This window comes from Panthera leo, chromosome C1 (assembly GCF_018350215.1).
Source record: "Panthera leo isolate Ple1 chromosome C1, P.leo_Ple1_pat1.1, whole genome shotgun sequence".
In the NCBI taxonomy this organism is placed as follows: Eukaryota; Metazoa; Chordata; class Mammalia; order Carnivora; family Felidae; genus Panthera; species Panthera leo.
In genome coordinates, this window is record NC_056686.1 from 206654749 (window position 1) to 206671956 (window position 17208).

A 17208-nucleotide genomic window follows, 5' to 3' on the forward strand; every position below is an offset into this window, starting at 1 on the left:
ACAATTGTTTAGAGCAATGCTTAATACATAATACACACTTGCTGCATACTTGGTGAATGAATGAATTTATCCTCACAAGCACAAAGGTGAATGAATGTTAGCTCAACCCTGGGTAAATAATCATAAATTCTGTTAAGCAGAGTTAATATACATAATTTTGCACTGAGGTAGTACACACAAGTGGTAAAGACCATGGGCTTTTGACTCAAAAAAGACCTGGATTCACAATTCCAGTAACATAGTTAACTGTGTGATCTTGGCAGGTTAGTTAATCTCTCTAACTTTGGTTTATTCATTCATGAACTGGAGAGTATAATAACCCCTGGAAGGTCAGGTATTTAAAACATTTAGCACAGGGAGACAGCCATGTAGTAAATAGTATGTGTTACATATTCAGAAAAATATTTTTACTTTTTTATAATTTTTTTAAATCTTTATTTATCTTTGAGAGAGAGAGAGAGAGAGAGAGAGAGAGAGACAGAGTGCGAGTGGGGAGGGGCAGAGAGAGAGGGAGACACAGAATCGGAAGCAGGCTCTGGGTTCTGAGCCATCAGCACAGAGCCCGATGCGGGGCTCGAACTCACGGACCGCGAGATCATGACCTGAGCTGAAGTTGGACGCTTAACCAACTGAGCCACCCAGGTGCCCCAAAATATTTTTACTTTTTAAAAGAAATTAAAAATGCAAATCTTCTTAATAAAAAAATAAAAATTTTATTGCTTTCCCAAACTACTGCTTAAAAACAACAATCAAAAGGTATTTTAAGGATTAAATGAAATATATTTAAATATGCTTAAAACAGTGCCTGGCACACGCTAAGGGCTTTGAAAGTGTTATGTGCTAGTATAAGGAATAGTACTGGGGAGACTCCTAGCCAACCAAGGCTTCATCAACCCACTTTAAGAGTTCCTAAAGAAACTGTCATCAACTTAATACTACTCTACTCACACCTCCTGTGTTTTCCTTCATTACAGACAACACAGGTAGCTGTTCACTTTCGGTTTTAAAATAGTATAGGGCACCTGGGTGGCTCTGTTGGTTCAGCGTCTGATTGTGGCTCCGGTCATGATCTCACAGTTCGTGGGTTTGAGCCCCACAATGGGCTCTGTGCTGACAGCTCAGAGCCTGGAGCCTGCTTCAGATTATGTCTCCCTCCCTCTCCCTGTCCCTCCCCTACTTACACGCGCGCTCTCTCTCTCTCTCTCTCTCAGAAAGTGAATAAACATTAGTAAAAATTTTAATGGTATTAAAAAAACCTTCAGAGTCCAAAGAACTTGAAAACTTAACAATGATCTAACCAACACATCCTCCACCAGATCCCACAGACAGGCCACAAGGAACCCATAAACCACTTGACACTGTATGTAAAAGTGTATGTTGTGTGGTGTGCAGATGCACAGATGTCTACTTTTAGCAGACGGTCCATGACTCTTGACCATTCTTCCAAGGGGTCTAAAATCCCAAAAAGATAAAAACCAGAGTTCTTATGCAACAAATCTATTTTACTCACAAATAAGGAAACAAGAGTTTTACCCGGAGAAGTTAAATAACTTAGGCAAACAATGACAACATAGGAACTGACAACACAGGAACAACAGAGGAAGTGGAGGACCTCTTAATTCATCATTAAATTTTTCTCCAGTTCTCCAAATTTCCTGGACACACACACACAAAATATGGAAGCAGTCCCCTTTATGAACAAACGTGTCATTTCCAGGGAGCCTCGGTGGCTCAGTCAGTTAAGCATCCAACTCTTGATATCAGCTCAGGTCATGATCGCGTGGTCGTGTGGTGTGATCAAGCCCTGCGTTGGGCTCATGCTGAGCATGGAGCCTACTTAGGATTCTCCCTCAGTCTCAGTCTCTCTTCCCACGCCCAGCCCTCTCCCGGCTCGAGCTCTCTCCCTCTCTCTTAAAAAAAAAAAAAAAAAAAAAAGGTTTAATTTCCTTTACTACCTCAAGAAATATGTGCCGTATTTCTGACTGCACCACTTTATGCTGAATAAATACTCGCCTCCCTAAAGTCAACGTCATGCACTGCTACATCACCACTACATAAACACAGAAAACAGTTCACAGGGCATGGTAATCAAGGCGTTTATGAGTCTATTAATTTGTTAGAAACAGGAACTGAGATGGAAGGCAAGGAAGAAATCCTAATTACCAAGCACAACACTCCTGACCTTTACAGTATTTATGATGATGCCCTGGTTTTTTTTTTTTGTTTTTTTTTTTATAACACAAAGGCCTGGTACTTGGATTGTAATCTAATCAGAAAAGGATGCTTCAGTATTTATATTGTCAGTCGTAAATGTGAAAACTACAGTACATATGGGTAAAATGTGTCTTTCCTGGGTCAGAAAAAATACTGAACAGGTGTGAAGCTCAATAATCTCAAAGCCACTGGATCCTATTTTCTATTATTTTGAACTTAAGATGTCATTTTAAAGGCAAAGAAGGTGCCAAAAGACTCATAAGCAACCTGTGCTCTTCCAGAATATAGCTATTTTCAAACTTCTCTAAATGTGCAATCTAGAATATCGTAAAGAAGAAATGTTTTTTGGACCTAAAGCATTAGAACCTAGCAGAAAATACATGAACACAAACTCCATCATCTCCATATTCTCATTCTATCATCTGACCTCCCAAAACACATAAATCCTTGGTAGCTTCAGCAAACAGCTTACTTATTTCTCTCAAGTCGGTTCCCTGCCACCTATTGTTATTGGTAACTCCAACACTGACAATAATGACCAATCTGATACACTCTACGGGTGCCTAAATTTTCACCCCCCACCTTATTTTATTCCCTTCACCCATATGTTGACATGGGTAAACCCTGAGCCTCATCATTAACAAGACACCAAATATCTCTGGCGCTAAAGATCTTCTTTTTCCTCCTACCTTTCCTACTCTGTTACACTGAAAGGAACCTGCTCCTCACTCTCACTAGGTCTCCAGGTTTACTGATCCCTAGTAGCTAATACTTCTATTTTCTAGGATCTTATGATTCAGTTGCCTACTTATTAAACACCACAGACCCACAATCAACCGTTTCAATAATGCTACTACCCTTAGAATTCTCCCCCATACCCAATAAGGCTAATTCCATCAGTAGGTATTCCTTATTTTGAACATTCTTGTCTGAAACTGCCAAGTATACCTGGAAAAAGTATAAACTCTGCTGACTGCCTCCACTATGCAAACGTTGTGCCAACTCAACTAAATTATCCCCTCACAACTACAGATGACCCATTTATTTACAGATGGCGGACCCCAGCACAGGGGATATTCCAAACTTTGTCCTTGTGTGAGATTCCTATTACTGCTGAATAAATGACCATAAATTTAGTAGCTCGCTTACTTTCTCATGGTTCCAGAGTTCAGAAGACTAAAATTAGTTTCCCTGGACTAAAGTCAAGATGTCAGCAGGGCTGGTTCCTTTTAGAGGATCTGAGGGGGAGCCCAGTTCCTTGCCTTTTTCAGCTTCTAGTGGTTACCTGTATTCCTTAGCTGTAGCCCCCCCTCCATCTTCAGAGCACATCGCTCTAATCCCTGCCTCAGTCATCACATCACCTCTGTCACTTACTGACCCTCCTTTTGTAATGACCCTGTGATTCCACCGGGTCCACTGGGGTAACTTAGGACAACCTCCTCACCTCAAGATCCTTAATCTAGTCACATTTACAAAGTTCCTTCTGCCCTATAACGTAACAATCCCTAAGTTCCAGATACCAGCCATGGGCATATCGGGGGCGGGGGGGGGGGGGGAGGGCAGGTTACTCGGCCTACCACTTGACCTTCAACACCTCACATACTTCAGTTACCCTAAGCCAATGGTCCCACCTTCTACTTTACTAAGGAGACTAAGAGCATCAGAAGTTCCTCAGCTTCTCTCTTCACAAAGTTGCGGCTACATTTTGCTTGATCTCTTTACTCCTCCTTAGCGACTTTCCAAATAAACAGCTTAAACAAGCAGTGAGACCCTCCTTTCCAGGGTGAACTCTCTCCCGATGCCTATGAATTTACAGCCTCGATCTAACCTTTCAAGAAAGCCTGCACTACTACCATGGCTCTATTTGTGAAAATAATTGGAAATATGGACAAATTCAAGTAAAAATATGCAAATACTTTCACCATAGAGTTTTCTGCAGAAAATTTCTCTATTAACCTTCCAGTAACCCTATATATCACAACAGGAAATGCTTTTCTATTTCCTTTGGCATTAACTCTAACTGCTCAAAAGTAGCCTACAGAATACCATCCGTGTATTTACTTTCCCTTCTTATTACATTCATTTTTATAGTTTAAAAAGAAAAATCAACTGAGGAGTAATATATACTTATGGTTTATATTCACAAAGTGATTACAGAACTAGGACAGATTTTCTCCATAACGTGCTCAACTCTTTCCCCAATCACTAATCTTTTACACAATGAAAACTGAAAATGAAACTTTTACTAAGCAGCCTCAAACCAATCTTACAAGTTCAACATGGCAAGTTTCAGACACTAGGAAGGGGTGGAGTGGCAGAAACCAGAAGTCATGTACATTTAGAGACATGTACATTTTTCTTTTTGAAACACTGCACCTGCCAAACAACAAAGTTACACGAAACCAACTGTGACCAGTGGCTGCCTCCACGTAACCAGTGATTCCATTTTCCAGAGTCAGTGTGTCCCATAGTATCTACACATCCAGTCTGCAGCATGACATTTTATATCCAGACACCTCCTTGTTAAGAGTAAAAGTCAGCCAGCTGTGAGTAGGTGGTAGGGTGGGTAGACAGTGAAGCATCTTCTCTCCTCCCTCTCTGAGCCTGAGATCTCAAATTCCACCAGTTAGAGCCAGTATTCATAGGAAGAAAATATCTGTCTAAGATCCATGACGGTACAGTCAGTGTTCTTCAGGTATATGCACTATCTAGCAGGTAGTCGCCTGAGAAGTCTGGAATGAGGGTAAAAATCTTCAAGGAAAATAATGTAAACATCAACAGAAAAAAAAAAAAAATCTTTGTATTTTTGGAAAATTAAAAGCATTTCTACTTATTAACCGAAGTATTGGGTTACATAAATGCACATTTGTCAAAAATAATTTATACACGCCAGTTCTGCACATTTCAATGTATAAACATTACCTTAATCTTAAAAATCACTTATTTAATAAGCTCAGACACTAAATATAAAAAGACAAAACAAAGAGAATGAAGTCTATGAAAATGAAAGAATTCTATTTTGTAGGATGTGAAGATATCTTATCAATACTTTAATTTCTTTCCAAATCGACAGCAGCATATTTTTAAAAAGCATTTTGCAAAAGCGTATCTATAATCTGTTAAAAACCAATCTGTGTGAATTTATTTAAACTACACGTGAATGCCTGGTTTGTTCCAAGAGATGTGCTGCGTGTCGAGGACACTGGCCCCTCCTCCTAAAATTCAGTCTGGCATGGGCACCTGGATGGCTCAGTCGGCTGAGCATCCGGCTCTTGATTTGGGCTCAGGTTAGGATCTCACGGTTCATGGGATCAAGCCCCAAGTCGGGATCCGAGCTGACAGCATGGGATTCTCTCTCCCCACTATGTTCTGCCCCTCCCCCTGCTTGCCCGTGCTCTCTCTCTCAAAAGTAAATAAACATTAAAAAAAAAAAAAAAAAAAAAGTTTGGTCTGGCAGAGAAATGAGGCCCTAAACAGTTAATAATGATTATGACGAATGCCGCAAAGGAACAGCACCGGGTACGGTGAGACAACTGCAGTCAGTGGGCAGTACACAGCACAGCTCAGGGAAAGCCGCCCAGAAATTTAAGCTAAGACTTAAAAGGATAAGTAGGAGCAAATCACGTAAAGAGAGGAAACATTCTGGAAACATTTCCAGACAGAAGACATATGTGAAAATTTCAAGATGAGCCACACAAATTCAGCAGGGCAGTAACTTGATCATGTGGCTTTCAGACAATAACTCCAAGAGCAATACGGAAAAGAAAATAGCAAAGGACACAGTGAATGTTCTAAGACTAGTTACTGAATACTCCGAGAGAGAAACGAAGGTGCTTTCATCCTGGGTAGTGAGGAAAGTGGAAAAACTGCAGATTCTACAAATCTGTGAAGTAGAGAGAACGGGGAAGATACTGACAAGAATAATTCCCAGGTTTCTGGCAGAGAAAATGGAACGATCAACAGGTTCATTTGAAAATGCCTACTTTGAAGTAGCTCTCAGACAACAAATACAAAGGTAGCCATCAACCTGACAAACGAATGTACCAAACTCAATCTCAGAGAACGAGGCTAGAGATAAAATGTGGGAATCATCTGCACAGAGGCACTAACTGAAGCTATGGTAGCAAACGAGGTACGCCAGGAGGAGGAAAAGTGTGGGTTACTACACCCCAAGAAGGCCTCCATTTAAAGGGCTGAGGAGAAAGAAGAGTAAGTACTTGAGAAGAGACACAAAGGTAGGAGGCACACCAAAGGAGTGCCAGGTCACCGGAATTAAGGACCCAGCACACGAGAGGAAGAAAAGAGTAGCCATCTGTGCCAAAGGCTGCTGCAAACAGTCAAAGAGCAAGAGTAGTATTCACAGTGATCTCTGCCTTCAGAGATGCGCAGACCTGGTGATTCTAGTAAGAGCAAGACTGAACAGCACAGCTGAGGAAGCAGGTGGAACTGGAACATACCCAAAGTGACGAAAGACGAGAGAAGGGAGACAGCAAGTGTTGACATTTCTCACGAGACACTTGGTTGTGGATGGCCATGGAGACCCTGAGAGGCAGTGCGGGACTCCAACAGAAAATTTAGTAGAATTTTATTTTGAGGATGTGAGTGGCCTGAACATGTCTCATGCTGATGAGTAAGACTCAGTAAAAAGGCAGAGCCCTGAAAATACTTTAGGTTTTTGACAAGGTAGAAAGGAATGTGATCCTTAGCACAGGAGGAACACTGGCCTTTACCAGGAGAGGAGACACTGCCCTCCATTAAAACAGGAGGGACAGAAAAAAACACAAAAGGGGAGAAAATACAGACAAAAGTGTAGGTAGAATGGTAAGAAGCGAACACAGGTTCTACCCGATGCTTCTTGCTCTTTCCCCTGGGAAGTGGAAGGCAAGATCATTTATTTATCAAGAGTGAGGAGGCCAGCAGGAGAGCTGGACATTTGAGGAGAAGTAAGTGGAGGGAAGAGACGACCGCTGGACAGTGTGAAGGGTCAACTGGAGGTCCGTGACAAAGGACAGACGGTGGCACCGATCCACCCCGTGTGGGGTTTCCTCCAGCAGAGGCCCAGGAAAGGGAGCTTGCTGGGTTTAACCAGGGTTGAGGCACTATCAGACGGGTCTGATGAAAGAAGGGACAAGAAATACTAATCCTAGTAAATTGTGACGGAGCACATGACGCTACGGTCCAGGTGCTGTCAGTGCTACGCATGAATGGCACCTTCTAGCCTCGTGGCTCCCCTACCCGGTGAGTACAACAGGATGCTCGTTTCATAAATGAGGAAGCTGAGGAATAAACTAACTAGTTTCTGGACTATGGTCACCTAACAGGATTCAGGCTTGAGATTTCACTTGGGAACCCTCTCCCCGCTCCCCCCTACCCCAAAAGGGAACTGAAAGAAAACCGAAGTTTTTAAAATAATATTATGTCAGAGTGGAGGGTGTGTATAATATTAAAATATTCTTTTATCAATAGAGTAATGGACCATGAAATTACAAGTGGTTTTCTAGCTTAGTGTTTGTGTTAAAATTTAAAGACTCCTCAAATCCAGAACTTAATGAGACTATGCAGTACAAGCTAACTTGTTTCACATTTATATCCCAGGCAGTACGATGGATGTTTTCACAGGTGATGTCATTTACCTCAAACTGTCAGCACAAGATGAATCTACATCCTGAAGAGGAAAATGAGGCTCAGAAAGGCTAAACGATGCGTTATACCTTTTAGCAAAGCCCTGAAAAGTGAAGTGGCCTTTCCCTGCCCGTCTTGCCACTGAGCCCCAGGAAACCAGGGCTCACAGGCCTGACTGGACTCTGCGCAGAACGAAACACTTCACGGCTGTTTGCTCTCGTGGGAACTTCTTTCCAACCTTCGCTTTACTCTATCAAGTGAAAGAAACTAGGCCATGCTCTCACACTATAGCTAAAATCGAACTAAAGAAGCTGAAAATAAAAATTTGAAAAGCAGAGTAAAACCGAGAAGAAAATCTTATGTCCAATTCCCAAATATCAACACTAAAGCAACAAGAAAAGTCATCAGACTTGATCATTCTGCGGTGACACAATAATTAGGCTCCCTACCATGAACACACCAAGGTAAGAAAAAACTTGGTTGTTTAATCTCTTTGAAAGTTATTAAACAGCTCCAGTCAATGTTTTCCAAATTGTCTTGCCGAACAAGATATTTTTCTTGACTCATAAAAACATAAAACAGTCGCAACAGATAAAAAATGGAATATATATCTAAATAACATATATACAGCAAAGATTTACTATGAAGTCAGCAGCTATTAGTGCACTTATTACAAAAATATTTGTATAAAACGACATCCTCATCACTGAAGATGTAAGGACACTAAGCTTTAAAAACTTGTAAGAGAATACTCAGCTTTCATCTGTCTGCTCTCATTCAACCACTGTTACTCAGAGAGATGTCAGTAAGGTTTTCAGTATTTTCCATTTTGAAACACCAAGTGCTAGATACTGAGAAAACAAAATTAAATCTTTCTCTTTCAGTTTTCCATTCTAATCATTAAATATAAACAAGATTTTAGTTCACACAAGCTAAGGTAGGTCCTTGCAAAGGAAATATGGTTTATTGAAAACAACAACACATTCCACACTGACCTGTAGCATCCAACTAAATGTGACAGAAAGACACCGTGTTTTGAAACGGCTAACTTCTAAAGGAAAAACAAAAAAGCTCTACTTACCATATACATTAGTATGTCTCTAATCATCACCATAGCTGTTTGATGATCATTCCAAGCTTGATTTAGCGTTTGAAGAAAGTTGTTATTCAATGAATTTAGTACATCTTCCCGCACCTATTGACAGAAGAGTTCATTACAGTTTGTTGACACGCCTACACGCTCTTGCACGTATACGTGCACATATCTGTTCAATAAAACAAAGTGGAAATCTCCAATTTTCAATCAAAGAAACACATATTAGACCAGTGGAATTATTTTAAGCTCTAATATTACCTCTATACAGACAATTAACAAATGTGTCGTGTAGTCCAGACCCATCTCCTGATCGCCAGAATCAGAAAGCCACCTCCTGGGCATTTCTCAACCGTCCAACAACTTAACATCCCAGTAAGAATAAAATCCTAAATACTCATAAGGAACTACAGGGCCCCACATAACTGGCCCCAGGCTACTGCTCCAACTAAACTTCCTACGACGCCTCCCTTTCCCCATCTTTACAGAACGGTTGAGAATGCTGACTTTGGAGTCAAACTACCCGGGCTCAAATCCCAGCTCCCTGACTAGCTGTGTCACCTTGTGTTAAGTTATTTCAACTCTGTGCTTCAGTTTCCTTATATGTGAAATAGTAGCAACACACTTAGAACAGTGCTTGGTACTCTGAACACTGAATGAGCATCAACTATTAACGCAGTGTGCTCCAGCTACAACGGAGCCGCACACAGCAACCGTGCTCTGCCCTTTCTTCTGCAGGCTTCACAAAGCTCACGCCCTCACTTCTTTCTGCTCAAGTTTAACCTCCACACAGAGGTCTTCCCCGACCGCCCTATTTCAAACAACAGCCTCTATCTCCACTCTTAACCCTAAATTTTTCCTCACAGTACTTGTCACTACCTACTCTGTCACATATTTATCCGTTTACCGTCGCTCTCACTAAAACGTAAGAACGACGGCAGCACGGATTCTGACTTCTCTGCGTGCCTCCCACACCTCACAGTGCCTGGCATCTGTAAGACCCTTTACTTCATTCACCCTGCCCTTGAACACCATGATCCACCTCCAACACCCTAAGCTTTTTCAGGATATCTGCCTTTGCACATCAAGTTGCCCGGAGTCTGAAATGCCGTCCTAATGCAATCCTGCTAAGACAACTCAGCCGTCAAGAATTCCTTCCCACAGTCTACAAGCATACTGCCACCTTCTCTAGTAAGAGGTTCCGGACCACTGCTATTTCCTGCCGTGTGATCAGTCCAATGGGAAGACTGCGGACTAGAAAACGGAATGCAGACTCTGGTTCTAGCTTTATCATGAAGAAGCAGTGTGCCTGTTCTCTAAGTTCCTACAACACTTTGGGACCACACTGCCAACCTCTCAATCATTCAAACCCAACCAGTCCTCTGTGGTCTAGCTCAACACCCAACTCCAGTGTCAGCAGACATGTTCTATCCCCAAACATCTGCAGTAGCGGTTAAACATTTTTAGGTTGGGGAGAATCTGAAGTCATGGTGGTCTGTGAGAAATGATTTCATACGTGTGTTGACATATACAGAGATCTATCAACTTGAATTATAAACAGTAAATAAAACGTCATTGTGTGTTAGCACTAGTATAAACAAGTATAAGCAAGTGGTTGGAAGTACCAAAGACTGAAAAAAAATACACGTAACACACTATTCCCAACACACGAGAAAGTAACTTCAAACTGAGAAAAATGTATCTATCTTTTATTCTATGTTAGAGGAAAAATGGTCATTAAGAGGTTTTAGTGAGGAGACAATATGTCTGTTCTACTCTACGTGTCTTATGAAAACCACTAGCCTATACGACGTAATTTAGAATTTTATTTTATATATAATCTTTTCTTCATAAGACTAAGTTCCTTGACTTCAACACATATCACCCATCAATATTTGGACTATATATATCAAAAGTGATAAACACTCACGTAGGTTCGTAGACAGTACTGTGTTAAATACATTTTTGTAAAGTGGGTAATGTATCATTTATTTCAACTCATTAAGTCTACTGCTTGTCAGATGCAAATTCCCAAGGTAGCTAACGGTAGAAAAACTACAAAATGAAAATACACCTATTTATAAAATTTCTCACCAAGCTTCATATTCGTTCACTGAAACACTAAATTTTGAGTAGTAATTAAATTAAAATCATGACAATGCTAGAGAAATCGTACTATATGACAAAAATAAAATGTCTGTATTCCAAACATCAGAATATCTAGCAATTAATTATTCTTAAGGACTTAAATGAACTTTGGTATGACCCTTTGTTATAAAATCAAGTTACACTTAAACTGTATTAACGTCACCCTAATTTTGGAATGAAAAATGTGCTTGGTATATCTGTCAGATGAATGAAAAACTTGCCAATTAAAAATTTTAAGGTTATTTAAAAAAAGATGATTCCTAAAATCACTAACTTATATACACTTTAAAATAAAACATACCAAGTACTTAAGTAATATTCGTATTTCTTGCTGCCTTTCAACAAAATGAAAAATGTGATCGATGAGCACAATGTGTCATAAATTATAAAACTGCTTTATTTGCATACTTCAAAAACTTATCCTGACATATCAGTAACAATGAATTTTACTTCGCAGAAAATATCTGCTATTAAGGTAATTTTGTTATATTTCATTTGTCTGTCTACTGTTGAAGTGAGACGTGGCCATGCATCTGCTCTGGCCAATGACATAAGCAGAAATGGTTCATCACTTCCACATGATGTAAACTTTACCAGCTTAATTTTTCAGTGTAAAGTTCAGCGGTATTAAATACATTCACAATTAGCTTTTATAACAGGACATGGGAGTTCTAAGAGGTGTCCCAGAAGATCTGTTTTTCAGACATACTCTTACATTTATTTTTGAATGACTATGCACACACAAATACAGATATGTGACTGGAAGACATAAAATAAATGCCTTGGATACACTTGCTGCATTCTCCTCTTATTCAGATCACTCTGTGAGCAAAAAATTCTTCCTCTAATGCTGCCTCAGAAAAATGTTTTTCTACTCTGAGACATGAAGCGTGAGCAAGTATTTGTTCAAATACATACCATAAAAAGGAGGAAGGAGATGAAAATTCAACCTTTATGAAGATTAAAATGGGGTTCTTAAAAGAAGGGATGTTTGTACATAAGTCAAAAAACACATTAAGTGGGGGAAAAAAGACTTAACCCTTATTTTACAAATCGTTAACAGAATACAGAAAATTTGAAATAAAAAGTGGGGTCAGTTTGTGTGTGAATTAACACTGTTCGTCTCGCTCCCTAACACACCCCTGCACTGCTTTTTGCACCAGCGAAGGCAAGGAGGAAGGAAGCCTGCCGGAGAAGTGGTCCAGTCCCAAGTGGACCTGCAGATCATGTATGTGCAACACTGTTATGTAAGAAAAGCTACATGAAGGTTGTCCAGATGAAGACCTGGAATCTGAAGCGTGAGACAAGGAAAGACCAGTAACAAAGTCATGAAAACAGAGAGTAGGATGGGACCAGCTGACAAGGCTAAAATGAGCAGTTGAAACCTGATGGCTGTTCATGGCCCTTGGCCTTGCAAAAAGCAAGATACAGACAGCAGTCGAGAGCAGCAGATCACAAACCTGACAGAGAATTAGAATCACTTGAAGAGCAACAGATTTTGCTGAAGAGAATGAGATGACAAGACACATACTGGGAGAAAATATCTGCAAAAGGCCTATGTGGCAAAGCACTATTATACAAAATATACAAAGAATTAATAAAACTCAACAAGAGAACCCAATCCAAAATACTGGCAAAAGACCTGGCCACCTCACCAAAAAGATAACCAGGTGGCATCCTGAGAGATATTCAATCTCTGATTAAGAAATTGCAAGTTGAGGGGCCATCTGGCTGGCTCAGTTGGTGGAGAGTGAGACTCCTGATCTTGGGGTTGTGTGTTCAAGCCCCAGAGATTACTTAAAAATAAAATCTTAAAAAAAAGAAGGAAATTGCAAATCAAAACAACAATGGGACATCCTTTACGCATCTATTAGAATGGCCAAAATTCAAAACACTGACTACACTAAATGCTGAGGTGGATGTAGTGAACAAGCTCTTCTACTCATTACTGGTGGGAATGCAAAATGATACACAGTCTGGCAATTGCTTACAAAATTACATGTACTCCAAACATACGATCCAGCCATGATGCTCCTTGGTAGAAGTACCAAAGGAGTTAACAATTTATGTCCACACAAAATCCCACGTTCAGATGTTTACAGTAGCTTTATTCATAAAGTCCAAAACTTGGAAGCCATCAAAATGTCCTTCAGTAGGTGAAACAATAAACTGTGGTGCATCCAAACAATAGAATATTCTTCAGTACTAAAAAGAAATGAGGCATTAAAGCCATGAAAAGAGATGGAGGCACCTTAAATGCATATTATCAAGTGCAAGAACACAATCTGAAAAGGCTATCTAACGATATCATTCCAACTACATGACATTCTGGAAAAGGCAAAACTAAGGAGACAACAGAAAGATCAGTGGGCATTAGGGTGGAGGGAGAGATGAACAGGCAGAGCACGGAGGACTTTTAGGAGAGTGAAACTATTCCGTATGGCACTACAATAGTGGATACATTTCATTATACATTCACTAAAATCCACAGAATGTACACCACCACGAGTGACCTCTAATATAAAATCTGGACCTTGGGTGATAATGATAAGTCACTGTGGGTTAATCATTGTAACAAATGCACCACTCTGGTATGGGATGCTGATGGTGGGGGAGACAGTGGGAAATATACAAAGTGTCTGCACCTTCTCCTTAATTCTGCTATGAACCTAAAACTGATTTAAAAAAATAATAATAAACTGAACTTCATCAAAATTAAAAACTTCTGTTCTGAAGACTGTTGAAACAGTAAACAAGCTACAGAATGGGAGAAAATACCAAATAATTTGTATCCAGAATAAATCTCTCACATCTCTCTCTATATAGACACACAGGGAGAGAAGAACTCTTACAACTCTGTAAAGAAAGCAAGCAATTTAGAAATGGGCAAAAGACCTGAATAGACACTTCACCAAAGACGTTATATTTTGCACGTGAAAAGAGATGTCCGACAACACTGGCCATTAAGGAAATGAAACTTTTAAAATGAGATACTACTACACACCCATTACAATAATGGCTAAAACAAAATATATTAACAATACCAAGTATTTGCAAAGATGCCAAGCAACTAGAACTCTTCTTATATACATTGCTAGCGGGAATATAAAATGGTACAGCCTGACAGGAAAACAGTTTGGCAGTATCTTATGAAGTTAAATATTCACTTGCCATATGACTCAGCAATCCCACTCCTAGGTATTTATTCTTGAGAAATGAAAACTTCTCTTCACACAAAATCTATATGTGCATGTTTACAACAGCTCTCTTCATAATCATAAAACACTACATACAACACGTAAATGGATATGTAAACTGTGGTACATTCATACAATAGGATATACCATTCAGCAATGAAAAGGAACAAACTACTGATACATACAACACCTTGGTTCAATCTCAAAATAATTATGTTGAATGAAAGACATTGGTCTCAAAAGGTTATAGACTGTGTTGTTCCATTTACGTGATATTCTTGAGAAAACAAAACTATAGTGACGAAACAGATCAGTGGTTGCCAGGTACTGGGGTGGGAGGACGATGTGATTATAAATGAATAGGAGTGTTTGGGGTGAAGAAATGTTCTGTACTGATCATGACAGCATTTACATGAATCTATATATGGGCTAAAATTCATAAAACTGTACATAAAAATAAAAGGCTACTTTTATTGATATTGGCTTTTTAAGAACTTGCAACAATTATGATTCTCAAGTTAGACCATTTTATTATATCATAAACATAAGCTATGATGCCACAATGCTTATTTTTAAAACTAACTTGAGAGGTGCCTGGGTGGCTCAGTCAGTTGAGTATCTGACTCTTGATTTCAGCCCAGGGTCATGGTATCGAGCCCAATGTTGGGCTCTGTGCTGAGCATGGGGCCTGCTTAGGATTCTCTCTCTCCCTCTGCCCCTCTCCCCCACTTAGCATGCTCTCTCTAAAATAAAAATAAAAAATCATCTCTTAAAAAAAAAAAAAAAAAACCAACTTGAATGCCAAACAATGAAAGAATTATTATTTTGAGAGTGTAAACCTATGAATGACTCTGGAATAATTCATGTTGGCATACTACATTCTTCATTTCTGTGACCATAGCTTTTCCTGTCCTTTTAATTATATCCTTAGCAAAGATTAAAGTGGAATTACTAAGTCAAAAGAAAATGTTTATTTTTCAACATTGTGATAAAATCTGTTCACTGATAAATTAATGTCCAAGTTGCAGGAAACACATTCTCAAGTCAATGAAATTATTGGCAAAAGGAAGAGAAGGATGGAAAGGAGGATGACAGGAGAGGCCAGCAGGCATGAGCAAGGCCTCTAAACTCCCAGTCTTTGCCTTGAGTTTTCTTAACCAAATACCTTCATGGATTGACAAGGAGGCCAACCCTGGGCCAGCAACTCTTGGCTGGTTGGAGAATCAAAGGACATTAATGATCTCACAGTTCCCCCCACCCTCTAACAGCACTAGTACCCGGCGGGGGAGGGGGGCGGGCACACACACGCACACACACACACAGATTAAATCATTAATTAAGATTTTTTCGCCCTCTATAAGTTTCAATGTCTGGGCAAAATCCAAGCCAGCCAATCCTAATTAAATATTTAGGTGACACAAAGAAATTCATCAGCTAACACTAATTATAAAGATTTTGGCTGCGAAGTCCGCTGAAACTAGAACTGAGCCATATCATTAACAATGATATGAACTACTGAAAATGAATGCCTTCCTTCTTAAAAGTCTCAAAATGCAGGACAATTTCAAATACAGACAAATCTCTGAAGTATGGAAAATTGTATTTAGCACTATCTTGCATCGAAATACACATTGTGTATTAGAAACACAAAATGGGTCATGGAGCACATGCTAATTACACAAAGAACATTCTAAAAATATCACAGAGAAACTCTAACTTTAAAAGCTGTAACCTCCTAGAAATCTGTCAGATTTTAACAGTCACCCAAGAGTTAATCAAATTAGTATTTGAAAACAACTTTCCAGGGAAGTTAGTAACTAGGACTTTGAATAAGTTACTTAACCTATCTGGTCTAGAGCTCCTCTCACCTGTTATATCACTGGGGTTGACAAGAACAATGGCATTCACATCCTGCTCCACTAAGATGTCTTAGTACCACTGCAGGGCAGGCTCAATTTCACTGAGCAAATGATTTATATTGGTTTTGCAGGATTTTAAAAGTGGGGCTTCCCATTGTTTGGAAAAGAAAAAAAAACCTGAGAGCCACAGGACCTGCTAAAAAGTACCTCTCTGGCTCTAAATTCTAAAACAAATATTGCTTATCTCATCTGAGTGACCTATTTACATAAGTGTGCAACATTTGCACGATCACAAAATAGCGTTTAAGTTCCCGCTTAACAACATTTGAACTTTTTCAGAGTCCCTCACACATGATTTGAGGGCTTGTCACTTTACAAATTTTACCAGTTAGGTAAACCCTATTTTCCCCAGGAATGTCATTAAAGAGTTATTCTTGAAGATCTCAAAAACCTTTCAACCACACCAGAGCGATGTGATATAAACCTGCATAGAAGTGGCTACCTACAGGAGTGATCTCCAGAGAAGCCAAACCATGGAGTACAGAAGACATGTCTCTTAATCGGACAATTTTTAAAAAGCTCCACAGCTCTTCCCTTTCTCCTGAGAATTCCTGAATTAAAAGATTAAAAATAGTGTTATGTTTTGCTATTTTTATGCAACAGTTCCACAGAGCAAATAGTGGCAACACCAGAGTGCAGAGGCTGGAAAGCATGCCTGCCTGATGCAAATGACAGATCCAACACTTAATAGATACGTGACCGTGAGTAACTTAATTTCTTTGTGTATCAAGTTTTTACAAAAGAGGAACAGTAACAGCACCTGTTGCAAGGAGCTGCTGTGTGGATAAAATCAGTTAACATACAAATAATGCTTATAACAAGGCCCAGCCCACAGTAAATGCCACAGAAGCATTTGCGAGTATCAAAATGTTACTTGTATTACATATTCATAATATTATTAGCACAGATACTTGATCTTGCTACTCTATAAATGTCCACAGAGCAGTGTCATCGTCAAGATTCATCATCATCATCATCACCTGGGCACTTATTAGAAATGCACAATCTCAGGGGT

The 17208-nt window shown here is 39.6% G+C and overlaps 1 protein-coding gene across 6 annotated transcripts in view; it reads right to left on the bottom strand.

Moving 5' to 3' along the window:
• Window positions 1-17208, bottom strand: part of CUL3 (cullin 3) — a 94446-nt gene that overhangs the window by 44381 nt on the left and 32857 nt on the right. For 4 of the 6 annotated variants that reach the window (XM_042950319.1, XM_042950317.1, XM_042950316.1 and 1 more), the window contains one exon: window positions 8918-9031. The exons of 1 other annotated variant lie outside the window; for it this stretch is intronic. In XM_042950319.1, the coding sequence (XP_042806253.1) occupies window positions 8918-9031 (114 nt within the window). Of the gene's footprint in view, window positions 1-8917; window positions 9032-16639; window positions 16745-17208 lie in introns of all 6 variants that reach the window. One more of the 6 variants, XM_042950320.1, reaches the window with a different exon arrangement.